The 22,404-nt window shown below is 40.4% G+C and overlaps 1 protein-coding gene across 6 annotated transcripts in view; it reads right to left on the bottom strand.

Annotated features, from left to right (window-relative positions):
- The window catches only part of Atpalpha (sodium/potassium-transporting ATPase subunit alpha), a 52,937-nt gene that overhangs the window by 8,392 nt on the left and 22,141 nt on the right, over positions 1 to 22,404 (bottom strand). For 2 of the 6 annotated variants that reach the window (XM_070656261.1, XM_070656263.1), the window contains exons 2-8: positions 8,299 to 8,379; positions 7,080 to 7,205; positions 5,407 to 6,807; positions 4,993 to 5,317; positions 4,464 to 4,700; positions 3,967 to 4,268; positions 2,899 to 2,993 (exon numbers count right to left, since the gene is read on the bottom strand). In XM_070656261.1, the coding sequence (XP_070512362.1) occupies positions 2,899 to 2,993; positions 3,967 to 4,268; positions 4,464 to 4,700; positions 4,993 to 5,317; positions 5,407 to 6,807; positions 7,080 to 7,205; positions 8,299 to 8,379 (2,567 nt within the window). The remainder of the gene's footprint in view (positions 1 to 2,898; positions 2,994 to 3,966; positions 4,269 to 4,463; positions 4,701 to 4,992; positions 5,318 to 5,406; positions 6,808 to 7,079; positions 7,206 to 8,298; positions 8,380 to 22,404) is intronic. The other 4 variants (XM_070656267.1, XM_070656262.1, XM_070656265.1 and 1 more) reach the window with 2 other exon arrangements.

Below are 22,404 nucleotides of genomic sequence, written 5' to 3'. Positions count from 1 at the left end.
ATTCTTTCAGGAGTGCCATATATGTACGTGTAAGATCAATTAGAATTCAACTAACCGATTAAGATTTAAGTTTCGTCGATCGATGCGAAGCTATTGTTAATCTCCATCACCGATGCATTCGAGACATAAGCATGTTCGTTCCTTCCGTAAGCGAATCCGTCGACGAAACTTACTTCTTACTGAATTACGAAATGATTAAGAACGATCGTTGCTCAATCGACAGTGGAAAGAAAAAGGAAATAAATCGCTTGATGCAGAGCTTGTACTTATTAATTCGTATTTTCTTTTTCTAAGAAAAATCCGGTAAATTCTATGGAGGAAAAAGAGAAAAAGAGTTGCTGTTGCGAAATGTGAAAAAGATAAAAACTAAGAAAGATATGCAATGCGCATCACACAGGTGTAGAAATCACACAGCAAACTTGCGACTATTCTGCATCTATCGATTCAGCTGCACGTGTGGCTTGTTCCGGCTGTATAAAATTATTCAAGTCAATTTATGCGCTTGCAGTTGGACAGAAAAAAAAAAAAATATAAAAAAATAAAAAATGAAATAAAATAAAATAAAGCTCCGGATAAAATTTCATCCAGTCTGTCGTACGAGCATCCCGTTAATTTGTCTGGCAACAATCACGTTCTTATTCATTTATACGTACACCGCGCTGGACTATTGGATGGATTCTCACTAAGCCATGATAAATGAATCAATTCAAAGTTGAAAAAAAAATAATTCGTTTTCCTGAGCAAGGCGCAGCAACGATAAAACCTGGCCCGAGGCAGTAAAGGCAGCCAGGAATAATGGAGGTAGATAGAGAAGATAGAAGTAGAAAAACGATGAAAAGAGAGATTAAAAGAAGATAATCACGTTTCATATATGCAAACCGACGTACGGATGTACGAAAAATTCTATTCTATCGTAATACTAATCTACTCAAGTGTCTACGGATAAAGAAAGACAGAAGGAGCACTACCGTTTACTCTATCAGAACATTTCGGGCTTCCGGAACGTGCGAAACTTTCTTATCGTTCAATCTCTATGTCATTCAGGTCTTCGTGGCCCACCGGTAATAACGCGGAGCGATTTCGCAAAGTATAACGATCAAGTAAAAACAGTCGAGTTGCACATTTACGATAAACATCACACAATAGTCACAACACAATATACAAATTCCCTTGCATTCCTTAATACTCGTATCACGAATTAAAGGGGAAGACTCAGAGACTTACAGCGACAGGACGCGACACGACGAAGGGATAATACGAAAGAAAAATATATGTAGATAAAACATATGCCTACAGAATATACGAAGGGAATAAAGTAAATTTGTACGTAAAGTGGCGTGCACGCACGCAAGAAAGAGAGAGAGAGAAGATGAAGGAAGAGAGAGAAACGAAAAAAAAAATGTAACAGGTGTAGCAATAACGAAAATGAGGACTTTAAAGTACGGAAAAAGGCGAAATAAGTAAAATGCTGAAGGGAAACGATCATGCGAGTTCTTCACAACGACGCCTGTCTGTTTCGTGGACGTCTCAGCAACCCATATATACCCCAAGCCAGTGGTAGACCAGGACAAATGACGACCGTAGCGAGGAATTATAAAACGATAGGAAAATTGAGCTCAAGGAGAATAAAACTAGAGATACTATAAGAATAGAGTTAAATATGAAAGAAAGAGAGAAAGATATATAGAGAGAGAGGCTGTACAATGCGATTGGCTTACCTTCGGCGCAACGAAATAAGATTAATAAGACTGAGGATCATCGCAACGGAAGAGCCTGTGACCGTCAATTTAAAAGAAAGAAAAAGTATTTCGAAAAGAAAGAATTCACGATTGCCCGTCTCGCAATTAAATCGTCTCACTTTTTTTTTTTTTTTTAGGAAATAATAAAACTGATCGTAGGATCATTATTTGATTCCGTCGTTATTATTCTTTTTTAAGAGCTTAAACGATTCTCAAAAGATCGACGATAAACTATGGACGAGCAAGCGTCACTTAACATAATTAATACAATTCAGCTTATTGTTAGAGCGAGTATAGAATAGAAGACGAAACAAGAGATGAAAAGAAAAAAGGAAGAAAAAAAAAAAAAAAAAAAACTGCAAAGAAAGCTCGCGTGTTTTCCAGCGACCAAACACCTTGGAGCATTGCATCTGCGTGTACCATATCCCGTTATTACCTTATCCACATTTTGTCCTAGCATGTCCCACACGAACGATTAGCTTGGCAAATTAATCCCTACATCGCGTGAACTTTATCAAACGGCGAAATTTATCAAAACTTGCCGGCAATGACCAAGCTTATAATTCAAGCTCGTATTAAGAAAGAAAATTAACGAGCATGAAAGAAAAAAAAAATTAATATCTGTATTACTTAGAAATGCTCGAAAAAAAATATTGAATGCGATACCGCTCGGCAAATATCTGGCGCATAATTTGAATAAAAGATATTCGTGTACGAGGAATTAATTTGCCTGCAAATCCTTGTTACCTAGTTCACACAATTCCTGTCGTAAGTAGATATCGAACGACGACGAGTTAGAAAGAGACGTGTACCAATATGCATGTCGCCTTCCCGCACCGAACTTTGCGTTATATAATAGAAGATAGAACAGACTAACTACTAAAGTCGTCGTAGACGGACGAAGTATAGCCGACAGAGTGAGAGAGCGATCGCCGTGTGATTGAATTTCCGAAGCTCTGCCCGATTTTTAGAAAAAAGTTGGAAACGATTACTTGAAAAAAAAAAAGTCGCTTTGAGAATAGTTAATAAGTTTCATCGATATTTCGAAAAATCAATCGGGAAAAATACTTCGAAAATACAGGATATCATCACCGATGACTCTTTCGAATTATAGAAAATCTGACGTAGCTCGTCACAATATTCATTACTGATGTGTTACCTTTCATTAACTAGCTTGTCAGTGAAGGGGTTTCGTGGTTGTCGCTTCATAATATCGCTCTCTGCCTCCTCGTAGGCTAGCGAGATGGCGGGTACCTGACGTCACATTATCAAAGAGCTCAGTAATAACGCCAACAATTAAATAACAAGAATGTCTTCGAATGATGTTGAAGTAAGAATGCTGACGTGTCGTTCGTCTTATTTAAAAATTCGATTGTTAAACTTTTCATATATTAATATTTTAATATGTATGTAAAAAAAAAAAATAAGATTATAATCGAATCGGCAGCATTCTTATGTACAATGAAGCATAGATAGAAAATAAACCAAAAATAATCAACTAAAAAATAAATTAACCAAACTGTTTAAGAAATTGATTCTGGAAAGAGTTATGGGATTTCAGAGGAAACTTGCGGTATCTCGCGTATTTAAATAATAAGCGGCTTTCTCGCAGAGATCAAATTCCTGAAAGGAAGAGTTAAACTACGAATTCCTACTCCCACTCATATATTTTTTTGTTCGTACTCTGATATGTTTTGTTCTACTTTTAAATTATTAAATCCCTGTAAGACAATCTATCTAAATTATACTATTATTTAAACTCAAGCTCCATCAGCGCGATTAATCTAAAAGGGAAATAAAAATATTCAAAAGATTAATCTGATGAATACAGGCTGCTTGACCACCATCCCGACTTCTCTGGATCAAATGCATCGCTAGCTATAAAAAAAGATATCGAATAAAGTTATTAAAAAAACCATTAATTTACGATGCATTAATGCAGCTGTTGTATCATTTTGTAGATTTAGTATCCCAAACTCATCACGCTCGTACCTATCAATCAATATAAATGTCAAAGATTATAATAATTTTTAAAAAACAATCGTGCCTTCGTGACTATACAAGTTATTATGTCATGATGGAAAACGCGAATGCTGAAATAATTCAATTAACTAATAAAGAAATTGAGTAACAATTTTCGAAGAGCTTTTCGCGACATGCGAAACTCTCCTCTAAATATTGTTACTCGAATGAAATCATCGATTTCTTGTAGTATTTCGTGACTTACCATGTCGGTTCCTAAATCGATGCAAAGAATGGTGACAGTACCCAGCGGCAACGGGATATCGCAGAGAATAAACGCCAAGAAAGGCGAGATTTCGGGTATATTCGAGGTCAGGGTGTAGGCGATAGACTTCTTTAGGTTGTCAAAGATCAAACGACCCTCCTCCACGCCTGTTACGATCGAAGCAAAGTTGTCATCAAGTAAAATCATGTCTGCTGCTTGCTTGGAGACGTCCGAACCGGCGATGCCCATGGCGACACCAATGTCAGCTTTTTTTAGAGCAGGCGAATCGTTCACACCGTCGCCTATATAAATTAAATTTGTACACATGTTTTAATTACAGGCAATTATTATATCATAATTAATATAATTCTCGTATTTAAAATTAAGTTTATTTGTACTAAATAATATTCAAGAAAGATTTAATTCTAATTGAAATATATCTTTCGTGTGCTGCTAGAATTTAATAAATTCGTATTGATTTTCTCACAGAAACCTACCAGTTACAGCGACAATCGCGCCCATTCGCTGGCAGCCTTCGACGATGATGAGCTTCTGCTGAGGCGAAGTACGGGCGAACACAATTTCGGTGTGGTACCTGAGAATCTCGTCCAATTGGTCGGAGTTCAGTTCCCTGAGTTCGGTTCCGTGAATGACCGCGGCTTTAGCCTCACGAGGATTTACTTCGGATACCGGGATATTTAACCGTTGCGCAATGTCCTCAACGGTTTCGTTACCTAAAAATAAAATAAAAATAATATTAATAAAATAAAAATTATAATTAAAATATACAAAACTATTGTATTTTTCATTATTTTCTAAATAAAATAATCCAAAATCCGTATAGAGAGTGTTATAAATTTTAAGCACAGAATATTATCTAAAATACGTCTCATTAAGAGATTATATTCATAAAGCGACGTAATCGAAATCGACAAATAAAATAAAGATACCACGCGATATCTAATCTCGTATGTCATTCTAAAATTGTTTATATGACAAAGCACATAAATAGTATGCGAAGTGCACCTTCAGAGATGATGCCGACGGATTTGGCAATGGCTTTGGCAGTGATCGGATGGTCACCGGTAACCATGATGACCTTGATGCCGGCGGAACGGCACTTTGCGACCGCGTCAGGCACCGCGGCTCGCGGCGGATCGATCATAGACATCAGGCCTACGAAGCGGAGCCCGTCGACTGGGAAGTTAGGATCGTCGGCGTTGAATTTGAAGCCAACCGGGAACTTGTCGGACGGCAGTGTGTAATCACAGAAGCCGAGCACTCGTTCGCCAAGTCCGCCCAATTCCAAGTATGCATTATTAAACGCTTCCTTCATCTCTTCGTCCAGAACCTAAAATATCAAAATTAAAAAAATTAAAAAATGCAAAAAAATTATGAGAAAAAAAATATAACATATAAATAAAGTATTAAATATGTTACCTTTTCTTTGCCGCCGATAAATATGGTCGAGCATCTGTCCAAAATTCTTTCAGGAGCACCCTTCATCACCAAGAGATGTCTAGGATCGTTAGGATCGTCCGATTCGTGAATAGATACCTGATATTTGTTAGTGGAGTTGAAGGGAATTTCGCAGACTTTCTTATTGCGTTTCCTAATGCCCATAACGTCGCCCAGTGCCAGTTCCATGCATTTGAGCAATGCGGCCTCAGAGGCGTCGCCGTTTACCTCACGTTTCAGAATCGGCTCACCTTCCTGGCCCGGCTTGAACTCTGCGCGATTACACAAGGTCGCAATCTTAGCCAGCGCCTTGAATCCCGGACTAGTGCGATCGTATTGCAAGCCGGATTGATCTTCTGTGGTATCGGCGTCAATAATCTGATTGTCGAACCACATGTGCGCCACTGTCATACGATTTTGCGTGAGGGTTCCGGTCTTATCCGAACAGATGGTCGAAGTCGAGCCTAGAGTCTCCACAGCCTCGAGATTCTTCACCAGGCAGTTCTTCGAGGCCATTCGCTTAGCGGTCAGAGTGAGGCACACGGTCACAGTAGCGAGAAGACCCTCCGGTACGTTCGCCACAATAATACCGATTAGGAAGATAACGGCATCGAGCCAATGATAACCCAGGATAAAAGCTATGACAAAGAATGTGACGCCGAGGAAGACAGCGACACCAGTAATGAGGTGTATAAAGTGATGAATCTCTTTGGCGATCGGCGTTTCACCGGTATCCAGGCCAGACGCAAGCCCTGCGATCCGTCCCATCACCGTTTGATCGCCACAACAGATCACCACACCTTTTGCCGTGCCTTCCACCGCATTTGTTGAGAAGAATGCAAGATTCTTCGTTTCGAGCGGATTCTCGTTCGTGAACTCGGGCGACCTCGATTGCGGTTCGGATTCGCCCGTCAGCGAGCTGTTGTCCACCTTGAATCCACGAGCCTCGATAATCCTGATGTCGGCCGGTATCCGGTCGCCGAATTTAACCTCGACGACGTCGCCCAGCACGAGATCCTCGGCCCGCAGAGTGAGCTTCTCACCCTCCCGGATTACGGTGGCGAATTGCGGCACCATGTTCTTGAACGACTCCATAATCTTGCTCGACTTGCTCTCCTGATAGTACGAGAATATACCCGTCACTATCACGACCGCCGCGAGGACGATGCCCAGGTAGAGATTGTCGTCGTTCGGGTCCTCGCTGGTCGAGGCCTGGATCGAGTACGCGATGAAGCAGAGGATCGCGCCAATCCACAGCAGGAGGGCAAAACCACCGAACAGATTCTTGCAGAACTTGACCCATTCCGGTGTCTGCTTCGGCGGCGTCAGGGCGTTCGGCCCGTCCCTTTCCAGGTTCTCCTTCGCTTTCGCATGGCTGAGGCCCTATTATTATTTTTATACAAATATTATTAACGTTTTTCTCTCCGTTAGTCGAGCCTTCAAATCGCTCATTTAACATCGTTCTGCGCTGTCAACTAATTCCCACTTTATAATATCTTTCCGTTTGTACTTTATTCCACTTTCGTAGAAGAGAAACTATATTATTTTTCTGTAATATTTTCAACATATTACTATCGATCGACGCGCTGCGCAATTTCGACTTTAATCAAATCTCAAAAGGAGATCATCGTCTCTCACCGCATGATATTACTCACGTTTTCGGGGTGCGTCTGAAATCTTTGATACAGTTCCTCGGGTGAGATTTTGTGGAAGTCAATGTCCAACTCCTGCTTCAGGTCATCTAGGTTGTCCCCCCTTCGCTTTGGGTTCTTCCGCCGCGACTGTTAACAGGAACAGACAGAGAAAAAAAAAGAACGTTATCAATGGATTTTCTAACAGTTGTCTTCATCATATCGCTCTGCATACAATCATAATACAGTTTACAATTACAAGCTTCGAAGCGATTAGCACCATATTATCGTATTAATCGACGAGATACCCCGATTATTGACAAAGTGGAAGAAAAAGACGTGATTGCCGAGTTAACGGAGTTGAGATTAAATACCCAACGACGAGCGAAGGCAGTCTCTGAGGTCGAAGAAATCAATTGCAACGTCGAGAAGGAAAGTGAGTCGGATTATAATGATATCTCGTAAGATGAGATTGCACTAGAATGAAAGGAATGTTTGCAAGAAGAGACATGTCAGCGATAATAATTGATGAGTAACCAAGTTTCAGTGCGAACGATAAAACTGTATAAAATAATATACGTTACATCTTAAGCTTACATTAAAAAGATTTCACACTTTCTTTTTTTTTTTTTTTTTTTTATCGTATAGTAAATTTAGTGCAATCTTATCTCACCTGTATACTGTTATTGAATAAAGTATACAAAGATATTTTTTCTTCTCTTTCTTTTAAAAAAAAAAAAAAAAAATTATTTTATTAAAAGAAATTATATGCGTTGATCATTGAAACTCGATAACGACATCGGGACTTGATAGAAGAAGTCGACGACCTAAATCGCGAACAAAGATCTCGTCATGCGTTATAGTAATCACGAGAAATATGTGAAAATGAAAACGCGGAAGTGTTGAAAGTCTGTAAGCACGATAACGGAAGAACGAAAGAAATTTCCATTTTCTCCCAAAACGGAATTGTTGAGGCATAGTTAGAAGATAAGCGTTACAGCGATAGACGTCGTTGCCATATAGAAACCATGGAATTACAGAGATTAAATATTGTAGAAGAAGATGAAGAAACGAGGTACAGAGACAAAGAGATAGAAGACAGAACAGAACGAGAGAAAGAAAAAGAGAGAGAAAGCGAAAGAAACTCCGTTTATTCCATTCGCTGGTCAAAGAAGCGTACCAGAACCCAGAGATGTTAATTATATAGAATTCGTGTGGACGTTAAGTCCATTTCTGAATATACCTTGTACATTCCATCTGCGGTTTTGTTGTCATCGCGAATGTTGGGTATCGTGGCGACCCTGTACGAATCTGAGCGGCCATGCTGTAAAAAATGGGCGATAAAAAAATCATGAATAAACCATGCGGGCGTAATACAACAAAATACGAACAATTAAAATAAACGTATAGGTGTACATAACTTAATAATAAAGGTAAAAAATAATAAAGGCGCGTGTGTGTGTATGTCGAGGCGACGTTTCGTATCTCTCGCTATACGCGGATGAATGGAAATAGGAGTACGATCGCACGAATGAAACTTGAAGAATCTCTCACGGTGTCAGACTTAAAAGTACGTTTTTAGCGAAGTAAAAAAAAAAAATGTGAACGTCGCTCACGCGTGAGACGCATATTTCGAGTGGTTTGTTCCAAATCTTAAACGTCAATTCCAAAATGGACTGGCCACGCGATCGTTATCGTTCGTTTAGATTCACCGCGAATCTACGCCGTCGTCCTAACAGATCAGTTTTCTCACAGTGCTCGCGGCCGTACCGGGCGCAACCGCGACCTTCTCGTGAAAGAGAGAAGGAGAGACGGACAGACACGTGGCCGGCGCGCATTCGACACGTGACGTCGGTGAGAGAGACGTCCGCGGTGCGCGGAACAGAGGCCCGATTTTCAAGAGCGACCTCGGCACGACCGCGTTCGGATAACGACCGCTTCCGGTAGTGTGCCGGTTCAATGGAGATCACTCGTCATCGTCCACTATGCTCAATGCTCAATGGTATCCCGTAATCGCGATTACGACAGCCCACGCGGCGGACGCGGTGCTTCGTCTCGGCAGGGTAGTCGCGATACCTCAAACCATTTTTTCTTTTTTTTTTTCCCTCCCCAAATGAGACTATCGGGAATCAGAATTCACGTTATCACCGTTCGAGCGGAAAGATACATTTTTTTTTCTCGCACAAGTGTGAGAGAGAATTATTATAAAATAAGATCACGTATCGGTTTCTTTCTTTCTTTTTTTTAAATAAATTTTTATGCAAAAGGTAATGATTCTTTTGAGACCGCTTAAAAAAGCTGTCAAGTGAGCGACTTAAACGCGTACCGTTTAACTTTTTACCGTGCATCAAGACGCAAGTGTTAAATATTTTCGATGATCGCCGATTATCGAGGTAATTAGCGATAGACGGCTGATCACCCAGTGATTTTCCAACGCCACCATCTCGACCATGAAAACCGACGGCATTCTCACGTACCGGATGGACTAACTAACGAAACGCGAGACTCGTGACGTGGTCGCGCTTACACGAGCGCAATTGCAGGGCCGTTAATTCTGTCACGGCGGTTCGTTACGATCGTCGCGACGATTAGATAAAAGACCGCGTCGGCAAATCGCCCGATTACGATCGTAAAAACGTAACTCCGACTTCGCGCGTTACGACTGTCCGGCTCCGCTGTCTGGTTCGCGGCCGCCGGTTCGTATACGTAAACGATCAATTTCATAGGTGTCATTATCTCTGGCCCATCGTCGCTCTCGCTCACGTCGTCATTGAGGAAGCACGATTATGCAATTTTACAGGTCACATACGCACCTCGCTGATTGTTCGTACGCACACGCACAATCGCGTCCGCGATAGCGCGTCGGCGTGCCACCATCCGTTGCGTAAAGCGCACAAAAATTCAAGATAAATTCGTGCAAGCGAAATATTTTCTCAGCCTCGCGGTCAATTTGAAATCAAATTCATTCCGGGCCGACTTCTGTTACATTACGAAATTAATTTCAATTTTTTTTTCTTTTAGCTACTTAGTTAAATTATGCATAAATAAATTATGTACATATATGTGATCGTTTTAGATAAAAAAAAATTGTTAGAGAATTTATCGCGATAGAAACTCAGGAAGTGAAGAGCATCAACGCGTCTCGTAGGCGCAGGATGAACGCGATTTCGACCTTATGCAAATTTGCGCGGGTCGGTATCATTTGCGAGTTCACAGATCGAGTTACAGAGCCGGCTCGCCACCAGAAGCGGAAGTGGTCGAGCTTTGGCGATGGGCAGGAAAACGCGTCAGGTCTCGGCGATTAGAACGCGTTCTAAGAGCACGTTTTGTTACGCGGTTCTTGATATGATTTCGTACTTCGCGTTCCCCGTTACATTATTTTACGTCGCAAAAATTGTATAAAGCGAGAATTTAATAATTCCATTTGATGCCAGTTGCAAAAGCTGTTTCTTAAATTCTGTTATAACGTGAAAAAATAATCTAACAGTCTTCTCTCTTTTTTTTTTCATCTTTTAGTTACATACAATTACCTAGCAATAAATGTTGCACATTAAAAAAAAAAACATATAAACAAAAAATTACTTTCTACTTAAGATATAAATCAAAGCGCTGGATTTATTCAACTTTTATCGATTTACTCTATAAAAATCCTTTAAATTAAAATGAATTTTTGATGTCGGCTCTAGAAAAAGACGATCCTTTTTCACAATTGCATAGAGGCGTTGACTTAAGGCATTAAGGATTAACTTTCAACGATCGTGCCGCGGCGCCGAGCGTGAAGTCGGCGTCGACGGCAATCGCGACGCGGCGGCAGTCACGGCGCCGCATGCGGCTCGACGTCGCGTGTCATTACCGGAATCGACTTGGAACACGTTGAAAACCCTCCGTGAAAGATTCGTTAAAACACGAGAGATTAAAGTGCCATTTTACGCACGTCACCGTGATACTATTATCAGACCCACGAACGCATTTCCTGTGCAAACGATATTTTTATCAACATAAAATTGAAATAAAATCAGGCTTCCCTTTGCGTTCCTTCAGGACAATTTATTTTAATGACCGTCATCATGTCGGCTATTTGGTTAAGCTTTCCCTTTCACTCTCCGCTATCACATGTAAACTTGCCGAGAATTTCGAAATGCCTGCATTTAAAGGGCGAATTTTTTAAAGAGCGATCCACGATCTACTTGCCAGTCAAGCGGTTCGCCAGAGTGATGGCATCGAATGACAACCACTCAGGCATAACCAGATGATAATTCTCATAGCTGCCAGTTCCCTTTTTCTTTTTTTTTTTTTTTTTTACCTCTCTATATTTTACATTCCGTTCCACTTTTCTCTCGTTTTTTTCCTATGCACCTCCAAGGGGGGGTTTTTTTTCTCTCCTCTTTCACCCTCCCTTTTCTCTTTCTCTATCCTTCTCCCTTTAGCGTTTCTCGCCGATTTGGCTCTATTTCTCTCGAGCCGCGGGTCGATGATGGCGACACGGAATCATCGGTGGAAACGCGCATGCGACCTACGACCTAGCCATCTCTAACGAGCGCCTCCCACTGTCACGGATCAATACCCAAGTAGGGCACCACCGGCTATACATGTTCTCTTTCCTTCTTTCTCCTTCGTCCCGGTCTCGTCTTGTACAGTCTCGTCTTGTCTCGTCTTCGTATAGAGCACAACGTACCTAATAATATTCACAAGCAGGGTGATACATCACGACCCCCATGATAGCACGCACCACGCGCGCGCGAGGCCAGCGTACAAGCGGGACCTCTCCCTACGTTACGACTTTTATCGAGTAGCCCATGGATTACATCGAAATCAATTATCGACAATTGATAGTATATTAATCAACAGAAAGATACATACTCCTGACATTAGCCTAATTACGTTCGTGCACATAAAACAGAAAAAAAGAAAAAATATATATATAGAAACTCTGTACACCCGAGAACAATAAAATGATTCACCTTCCCAGTGTTTGCCACGCGTTGTATAATTCTGTATTACAAAACGAACTTTATTACGTCAAATGATGTGGATTTTACGATCCGAGCCGACGAATCGCGTCGCACGGCTGATCTTTTTATCAAATCGGGTTGATGCTTATCAAGTCTATCTCTAATTGCCATCCGATACAGCCGCCTCTCAATGAGCCTGGATAGATAACGTGAGAAGCCGTAGGCTTTTGCTTTTATATCGATCGACGGGTGTGTACGCGGAGTCGAATTCTCAGAGGCTTCGCGTTTTAACGCGAAATGTAGCTTATATTTAAAAATAGCCAGGCCTAGGTAGCATTCAGCACGCACGATGCGAAGTCTCTCACGCCGGCGATGCAAGACCGAGCGTGCTCGTTTTCTGGCAAAAGTGAAGATACGTATCGTTTGTAAAATGCAATGACCGTTACACGTGCGACATTGAACCGCATTTCACCCACGACAAAGCCGATTTCGCAAAGGGAACAGAGTTAAATTATTTATGAGAAAGACACGCGCGCGCGCTTTATTGCCGATCGATATTATTCAACTCATATCAGTCGCGATATATCATGAATAATTTAGGCCGGGTCAAACTTTCTTCGATATCACCAAAAAAAAAATTATTGTCGCGAAAAGAAAACGGAAGAAAAAAAAAAAAAAGTAAAGAGGCCTCACTTGTATAATTAACGTTGAGAACGGAAACAATTGTAATGAAAATTCCCAGTACGTTAATAAGAAAGATTTGACGTTGCAATGTGAATTGGCATATCTTTGAGTCCAAATAAAGCACTTTGGCGGATGCCGGAGGTACGTACGCGCGACTGGACCGAGAAGAAACTTAATGCGAGGGCATGAGATTTGTCAGGCCTTCTCTTTGAAAGGCAGAGCTAATAAGATGATCAAAGCTGTAAACTATGTGTCGCGTAATTTCGTGCGCGCACGGTGCGTGCGTGAGCTACGGTTACAAGCGGAGCCCACCGCGGCTTTTTATCATCCACAAAAATAATGGGGAAATTAATCAGAGACTATTTACAACTTTCAATTTTCGTTTATCGACAAGAGGCGCTTGTTTATTTGTGCCCGCAGCCCGCACCCTCTTCTAATGAATATTCCAATGTTTTTCGCAAATATGGAGACACGCGATGTGGATGAGCAGTTTGTCAGCTGGTCGATATTCGGCCACTACCGCTGTTTAGGACGTGAACACCACGTTGCTATGCAACGGCTGGCTGACTGGCTGACTGGTTGACTGGCTGACTGACTAACTGACTGACTAACTGACTGACTGACTGACTGACTGGCTGGCTGGCTGGTCGTCTGACTGGCCTTGCACGCACCCTCACGCATTACTCACTCTTGCAACCGCCACGAGAGGAGATCTACGCGTGTGACGTCACGCGGAGTGCGTGGCACAGGACGTTTTACGAATTGGGTCAAGAGGGAGAGATTGGTCATTTAACTCGAGCGTGCTACGTGCTCCCTATATGCATCAAATGTGATTTGTCCGTCGAGCCGATTTTTTTTTCTCATCTCAAATACACCTCGCATTCGCTCGTAAATTTCCGCACTTTTTGGGATAAAAATAAAAAATGTGGAAAATAATTAAAATTTCTTTGACAGCGTCAGACGCGAGATTTTCACAATAATATTTAGTTCTAACTCGTTCGGTGAAGTACTCGATTTAACTCGCCAGATTCAATGTGCACGAGCGATTAGAAATATTTTTTTTTTTTTTTTTTTTACTGTGGAGAAAAAAAAAATATCCCATGTACCTTGAAATATATAAATAGCGAATAATTTAAAACAATAAGTCTGACGATTAGAAGCACGCCATTGAATGTTACGCAATAAGCAAATAACATACCTTCGGAATTAAGAAACCCAGTCGAGTCTCAAATACGTGTCGGTACTTCTGTTAATTTTACTTAATTTTATGTAACACGTCAATTACAAATACAAGAAACACAAAGTGCTTTGCTAATCTCTCGATTGCGATCTGTTGAGAACTCGCGCCCCGTTTACCTTGAAAAAATTGAATCGCGTGACTTCTCGAGAGGCGTTTTATCGATCAAGTGTCTTAATTCGCATATCGCCGAGCAATGTTTACTAGAAATGTAATTAAATGTAATCAATTTTTAACAAAAAAATAAAATAAAAAGGAACGAGAAAACGATAACGTTCATTATCACGAGTGGAGATCCTTTCGAAACCAAAAACATAAGCTGACATAATTGGACGCGTAACGTACCATTTTGTGCCATCTAATAATAATGAATAAAATTTGATGCAAAATGTACAAACAGTAAAAATTTAATCAGCCGAAGTTTTCGGGATCAATCTACATAATACTCCTATACGCGAGTAAACGAAAACAGTTCGTATAATAATTAAAATTGTATTCGTTCACTTTGCAAGACAACGTATCCTTTGTATTCGACAAAGTTCGGAATGTTTTCGCTTTAATTACATTTCTCATTTCTGCCTGATACCTATTTACGTGAAGAATTGTGTCACCGCAAACTGTGTTTCACTCCCTGATTCAATCTCATCCTAGATTAAACTTCGCGAACTCATTTTTTCAATTACCGCAATCCAATTATTCCGCCATCTGACGAGCCGCGTAAATGACTTGTGGATTATTCAAATATGAGCTGTCGAGGCTTCGGAACATGGCGAAATATCTTAAGGACGTTCGCGGAATTGAATTTTAAAAATCGGACGGAGGGGGAGGGGGGAAAAAAAAACTTTTCGCGAGATTATAGACATAAGTACGCAAGAATAATCTGTTATTCGGACAACAAAAACGAAGAGGGAAGAAAAAAAAATCCGGTGTCGCGATACTGCGCTCCCCCACTTTTTTTTTTCTTTTCCGCCGTGTAAAAACCGGGATATTTATAGTACAAATCGAATTCGCGGAGATTACTTTCCAATAAAAGTACGAACAAGCTTCGAAAAATTCCGTTTTCATCGATATTCTCATCCGCGATGCTGTGCGACGTGGCGCGCGGTGAGCGCAGGTCGAGGTTCTGTGATTAAAATTGGATTTTCGTCTATTCTCGTCCGGTCGTCCCTGAAAGTCTTTAAGACATTGAATGTATTTATGTCGTAGTCGTTAGATTTTCGTCTTTCCATCGCTCGTGCTCCCGTCCCTTTTTCCTACTCATGCACCGTCATCTGGCGCCTTATCACTGATGCAGCTCAGAGCGATTGACATATAAGTAAACGGATACATGTGGTCAATTAATAAGTCACTGCGTATGTGTTTTGGCGAACACCACCGTCCTCATATCCGGTTAACGTTAGTTTTCGTTACTTCGCGGAACAGCGTTTAATTTTTATTAACCTCCAACGACATAATTATCCAAAGATAAGATTTGTACCATTTACTTCAACTCGCTCCAGTAGCGCTACATATTTTTGTTTCGCGACGAAACGTAAAAACTAATTTCCGAATATCTAATTAATTAAGTGTGTGGTAGATATGTGATGCAATAAATTAAACATTGATTTTTTTTTTTAAATTTACCTCGGCGAATAATCACATACACACAATGCGGGATTACGTATTTAAAATTCATCGTACAGAAATTTACATAATGACATCAATGTATATGGCTGGTAATTAATAAAATACGGCATGAATTCATTAAAAGACGTCAATATACATTCTCTTGATCCTAAACGTCTTTATGTAGATCAGTATATGCAGTGGCCTCATATGCTTCGCAAATTGGATTTTAGATTATCCGCCATCCTGAGGAAACTTTGCAATTTATACGGATCATGTGTGCTAACGTGTCATGGAAATTTTCGCAATAACAACGATTTTCTCCTAACAACCGACACGCGATCGGGTTAGCGCATTTATTGACACGTCTTTTATCTCGGGATCAACATACGAATCGATTCATTTTCTCTGCTTTGGCATTGTACCATTTTATAAAGCCACTAAAGTTTTTCATCGCAAGTCACGATCGAGGAAAAATTTAACTAAGACAGTCCGACACTGAATGGCACCAAGTCTACGTTTAAAAAAATAATTTTTTTCTTATTCGAAAAATTGGATATATATTATATTTTGCCGCTGCGATGGCCTCTTGTTCTCGAAGAGTCAATTCATTTGTATTTCTTAGTCTCGATAAATAATATAATCTGCATTGTGCAAAGTTCTCTTCGTGACGGAAAGAAAAGAACAATTGCAATGAAGTAACACGAGTTTTCTAAAGTTGTCTATTGAATCTACTGTCTACTCTAAATAGATCTACGCCGGAGACAAAACGTGTGCGAAATACAGGAAAAAAATATGACGCGTAGATGCGACGCCATGCACAATGCTTTCAACGAGTTTATTTAACTACTCATTCATTGCATGCGAGAATTTCAATTAAAACTAGAGACGCAAACTAACTTCGACAAAAATTAAATTGTCACATTTGGTTTAATTATAGTAAAAACTAAATTGAAAAAAAAAAAATCAAATCAAATAAATTAATATTTCAGATATATGTACATGAAACTTCACAAGTTTAATTTTAACTCGATTATTATTATTAATATTTTATTTTATTTTTTTTTTGCGAAAAGTATAACATTTGTTAAAACAAAATCGTGAAAAATTAAATAAAATTTTGCCATTATAATCAGCGAAAAAAACAAAAAAAATGTTTGACTTGAATCTCCGATGAAAATTAACTATTCATTCATCCGTTAGACACAGGAAAAAGTCGATAGAGAAGGCCAATGCATACACATGCGCGCAATCGCTTATTTTTCTCTTTCTATACGATACCGGTACGCGACCGGTTCGTGCTAGTTCATTTTAGTTTCGCGTTCCAGTCGAGTTTGAGATAGAAAAGAGGGAAAGATAAAATCGCGCATAATCCCACGAACGCAGGGGATATCGAAGAAAAAAAAAACGAGAGAAAGATGCATCATATATCTACGACTAAAGCTGCGTTTCATCATTTTTATTAAAGAAAACAACGCTCCGTGCCACAGTACCCATCAAAGAACTAAATTAATTTCTTCGACTTTCTCATAAAAGGCTCCGCCGGAATTCGAAGAGAACGGAATTAATTAATGAACAAAATTCAATTAAGAAAACTAAAGTGCAAAACTTGAAAATAATCAGTCTAACGTTTAAGAAAGGCCAGATACTCCGCTTTGATAAACAAACTTGTCGTACATTAAATAAAATTCATTATCAGAATATTAGCTGTCTGATAAGTAAACGTTTAAGAAAAGCAATATCCTAATCTCCTCGAACAACATAGTACGCTTTCACAGTTATGAAATCGATATATTCGATCGTAACATACGAACCGCGTACACACTCCTTCAAACTCACGTGAAAGTTTATAGTTAAATAAACTCGATAAGTCCTACTTTTGGCCTGTTACGCGGGTCAATCTCTTTTATTCTATTGCTGTACTGCTGTAAAAAGTTTCTAGTTTAATATCCATATTATGATTCGAACTGTATCGATTAAATAATATTCAATTTTTATGAAACTATAATTGATATTAAAGAAAATTTTTATTTCACTTTTGGATGTGCATTTTTTTTTTTTTGATCTGAGGAAGCTATCGGTCACTTTAGGAGAGTTATACAGACCTTAAGCGAAAGTCGAGAAAGCAATTAAATCCGATGGATCACAATTAGATTAACAGACTTTGAACTCGAAAGAATAAAACGATAAGCTTAATCTATCTTCACCTTGAATCCCATCTCAATTTTTAACTAAGATAAAAATTTAAATAATTCGTAATTAATATTAACATGTACCTATTTAAAAAAAAGGAAAAAAACAGTTAGAGTTCACGTCGTTTTATTAAAGATTTCCAGAAATTACTCCAGTAAAACGATGTCCTAAAAGATGTCACAAAATTTTACATAACTGCCTCATTATTCTATTAACGAACATCGAGATAATCATTGAAAGGGTTCAGTCGTCATGTAGGGGACGTCAACCCATTGGGGGAGAAGCAGAACTACCGGAGCGAACCGAAAAAAGAAATTCTCGCGTTCGCGAATCAACGATCGCAATCAAAGCCTGCGGGCCACGTCCGATTATTTAAAATATACTTTCCGCGTTGATTACATTACAGATTACGTATGCTTTCGCGGTCTCGTTGTCTCCCCTCGTAATGCACATTTCGGGCAGCCACGTGTGAAATCATGTACCGAAAATAACATTTTATTCGTCTAGAAATAAATGTAATAAGATAAAGAGCCAAGCGGAAGCGAAGGAAAATACAAGAGACCTTCCAATTTAGTATCGAACATTTTATTTCCAGATAGGACTTGCGCTCTGAACTGACGTCCCTTAAATATACCATGGATATCGATCCAGCCGATGGTCGAGTTTCGTTCCAGTTGAAAGCTGGCATGCTATTCCAAGGATGTTACTCGGAAATAGCGGCCGAGTCGTCGCCGATATTACCGAAGTGAATCGAGGCAAATTAAAACAAATGGAATTAAATCGGAAGTTGAATATCACCGACTCGCCGAAAGCGAACACCTTACACCACTCGATATGAAATCGATGTTGAAAATCAGCAGACATCTATTTAACCGTCAGCGCAACGAAAACATGCTGAGGAAGAAAAAAAAGAAAGAAAAAAAAATCAAATAAATGTTATAACGATAGGATCAGTGACGAAAACAAGAGCGATATAGGGCCGACGTTTGAAGAAAAGTTTAGCCCTCGCCTTATCGCGATCGATTCAGCGCTTCGACGATGAGTGGCACCAACAATTGCGAAGCAGAAGTTCGACCAGTACGTGATGTCGATCGAAATGTCAAATAAACCGCGGGTGAATCAACTGATAGACGGCTTAGGATTACTTGTCGTGTCATCATTTCGACAATTTCGGCAGCGCTCAAATACCCCGAAAAAAAAAAGAAAAAATAAAACGTACGAAGTCGTTCATAGACGAAGATAGACGAAGGAAATGCTCCCAGGAAGCAAAATTTTTTACGTCGAAGTTTTCGATGTGAAAAGATAACGGCAAGTCTTTTTTGGTTACAGAAAAAAAAGAAATTAGTGGCACGAAACTTTAAATATCTTTCTCGAACGTCCAAGGGTTAAACACCTAGCGTTCGAAGTCTCGGAGCAGACACCGGACAGTCAGTGAAATCCTGAACGATCCGGATAATACCGGATACCTGGCAAGGCTATCCAGAAAACAACCTATGTTGATGTTCATCTTCGAGCCGTACATGTTTTCGTGACTCTTTCGAATTTTCATTTAGTAGACAATAATTTCTAACATCGTAGAATAAACGTGGCTATAAATTTGTAATTTTTATCGTCAAAGTTAATTGTGCGATACTTGAATACGCCTTTGCTTTTTTATCTTGTGTTTAATTTAAGTCATTCTCTTTTTACGACGCTGTCTAGCGTAAAAAATTAATTAGATCGCTTTTTATTAATAGCCCGGCGGTATGATACGAATCGGTATTCTTCTAAGATGCTAATCATAATGACGATAGACATAAAATAAAAAGAAAAAATAAAAAAAAAAGAAAGAAAAAAAAAGAGTTTAAAAACATCCTAGTGAAACGTGCCAACGGCTTTATTACCGCGCTTATTACTATAATGCACGTGTAATAGATAACGTCGAATAAAAAGCGGATAATTCTGACATTGCGGAAGAGTGATAAGAGATGCTCACTGCCTCGGCGCTAAGATACGAAAAAGCGCGGCTTAACAATTTAATTCTGACTGACGGGTGATTATATCAATAGGAATAATTTATGTATGTGTTAAAATTAATAGAATATTTGTGGCATAAAATTATCATATACAAATTATTTGCATTTACTGCAATTTTGTAAAATATACAAAAATAAAATTACTGAAAATGCAGAGAAAGTGGTGAATATTTTACGTATGAATAACAAAGATCATCATAGATTTATAAAGCCACAATTAATTCTCTTCCAAGGGAATAAAATCATCGCTCGCAATCAAAGTTTTTTTTTCGCAAAGTTATTAAAAAAAAATAAAAAAAAAAAATGAAATAAATAAACTTGATGTAAACAGAAAATTTGCATAAGGAATTTCTGGGTCGTTGGAGAAATTAGAGTCGAGAGCACTCTCCTGCGGATTCCGAAAATCCGTAAAAGGATCGGAGGTTGAATTGGAAACCGTTTCGCGTAAATGCAACGAGATGCAATTCGTTCGCGGAAACGCGCGTATAATCCCAGCTGGCCGATTCGAGTGCGCTAATCTAAACGATCGATACGCGGCACCGATGATGTTTGACGAGCATCAAACATTGACGATTCAATGTCGCGCAGCGTCGCGAGGTACGTCACTCACGCGTGAATGACGACGATGACGATGACGACGGTAGGGTGCTCGTGAGGCGGAAGTCGGTCCAAGGCATTTTGCGCGATGAATGGGAAACACTAGTAAGAGACCGTGAAAGGATTCTGGCCAGCCCGATTGAGCGCAGCATCTAAAATCTCGAACTCGCGCGCAGTTAATCACGATGAGATCGAACCTGATGAAAGAAAAGCTGTTTATTCAACGCTCTGATTCGGGCAGCTGCATCTTGAATTTCAAGCGCTAAGACGGCCAGACGAGAATTAGATAATATTGAATAACAGCATTCAGCTGTCGCCAAAAGATTGCATATCTTACGGAACACTCGGCGGATGTCAATGTGATTGATAGAACTTCGTTTAGCCGAATAAAAATCAAAATTAGATTTTCATTTATCTCGCGAATCCCGAACACGAGTACATCGAAAAGTAATGGAGTGACTAATGGAAAACTAACAAAAAGATGCCGCTGAGGGACGGCAAAGGGAGATGTAGAAAGAGAACGGCGGAGGCGAAGAATAGTGGAGCTTCTGGATCGAGGGCGTGTCGCTGATATCCCTCGAGATTACACGCTTGTTTTTGACCAGCCCGCAGACATGTTATTGCCGTTCGTATTTTGGAATTGGAAATAACGAGCGAAGTACAAAGTGAAAATTACGCGGGGAACCTAAAGAGCTCGGAGCAATTAAATCAACCACCACAGATCTAATTTGCGGCTCGTCGCAGAGATCTAACCTGACCCTAATCACTGAAAAAGTAACAATGCCAGCAAAAAAAGCTCTCGGCTACAGCCTCATAAATTATTTGATTATTAACTATCGCGTCAAAGACAGGTCGTAAACGTATTATTAAAAGTGACGACGCTGTCACATGGCAACGATGCGCCAAATTATATACACATACACAGAACTCGATCGTTTTAACGCGATTTCGGTTTAGATTCAACGAATCGGCGATTACAGAAAAAAAAAAAAAAAAATCCTGGGGATCGGGGGATTTAAAGTGCATTGGAAACTCAAAGTTCTAATTAACGGAACGACCTTATCGAACGATCTAATTTCCGTTCGTTATCGACTGTATTGGTGGAAAGTGCGATATCATTGCTTGCCGAGGAGCTTACGTGCGGAACACGGGTTCGCAGCGATTGAACTTTAACGCGGCTCTAAAAATAACGGTCGCCGTAGATCTATCCTTCCGCTAGTACCACGACGACGCGCATAATTAATCGATCCGTTCGTCTTCGAGCGGCGTTTCCGAGAGCGGGATAACAAAGGGCGACGATGTTCCGAAGCCAGGTGCTTGTCGACCATCGTCGGGGACCACCGTTGCGGAACGTCCACCGGCGACGGGACACGAAGATAAGGGTTCTCCGCGAAGAGAGGCAATCTTGCGACCCACGGCGAGCCGGAGCGAACGAGCTTGCGTGCGGAGCAATCTGCGCAGAAGCGCGCTGAGAAAATCACTAAGCGCCGTATTTGCATCGGACGGAATGATCGCAGCAAAATCTTCATCGAGCTCGAGAATCGGACCGCTCTGTCCCCGCCGACTGTCGACGAATCACCTCGGCCGATACCAAGTGACTTCCGGAACCGACTTGTTTTAACAACGGAGTCCGAGAGTCGGCGAAGAACTCGTCGCGAAATGAGCACTTCCGGATACTCGGGGGGGAAAGAAAAGAAAAGAAAAGAAAAGAGAGAAAAAAAAAAAATTGTCGACGCGCGCAATTAGCGTTTCTCAGTGGGATCATCCCGTCATTCATTTGGCGGAGCGCGATACGAGCGTCGACGATCGCACGTTGACATTTAGATAAGCGGTGAAGTGTCGTACGACACTGTCGAGAAAAGCGGCGCGCGAGGGAAGCGACTAGTTCTAAAAATGGAACAGGGGAAAGAGTCTACGATATGAGCGCGAGGTAAAACTTCGCTATGTCCCGCAGAGCCGCGGGACTTAACCGACGAAAGGAAGGCGAGACACAGAAAGAGAAGCCATACGCGTGACAAAGGTGAGAAGAACAGAACGAGGAAGTTACGAATCGGAAGTTCCTCGCT

This window comes from Cardiocondyla obscurior, linkage group LG05 (genome assembly GCF_019399895.1).
Source record: "Cardiocondyla obscurior isolate alpha-2009 linkage group LG05, Cobs3.1, whole genome shotgun sequence".
NCBI classification, from domain to species: Eukaryota; Metazoa; Arthropoda; class Insecta; order Hymenoptera; family Formicidae; genus Cardiocondyla; species Cardiocondyla obscurior.
This window is presented reverse-complemented; position numbering and strand designations above follow the sequence as displayed.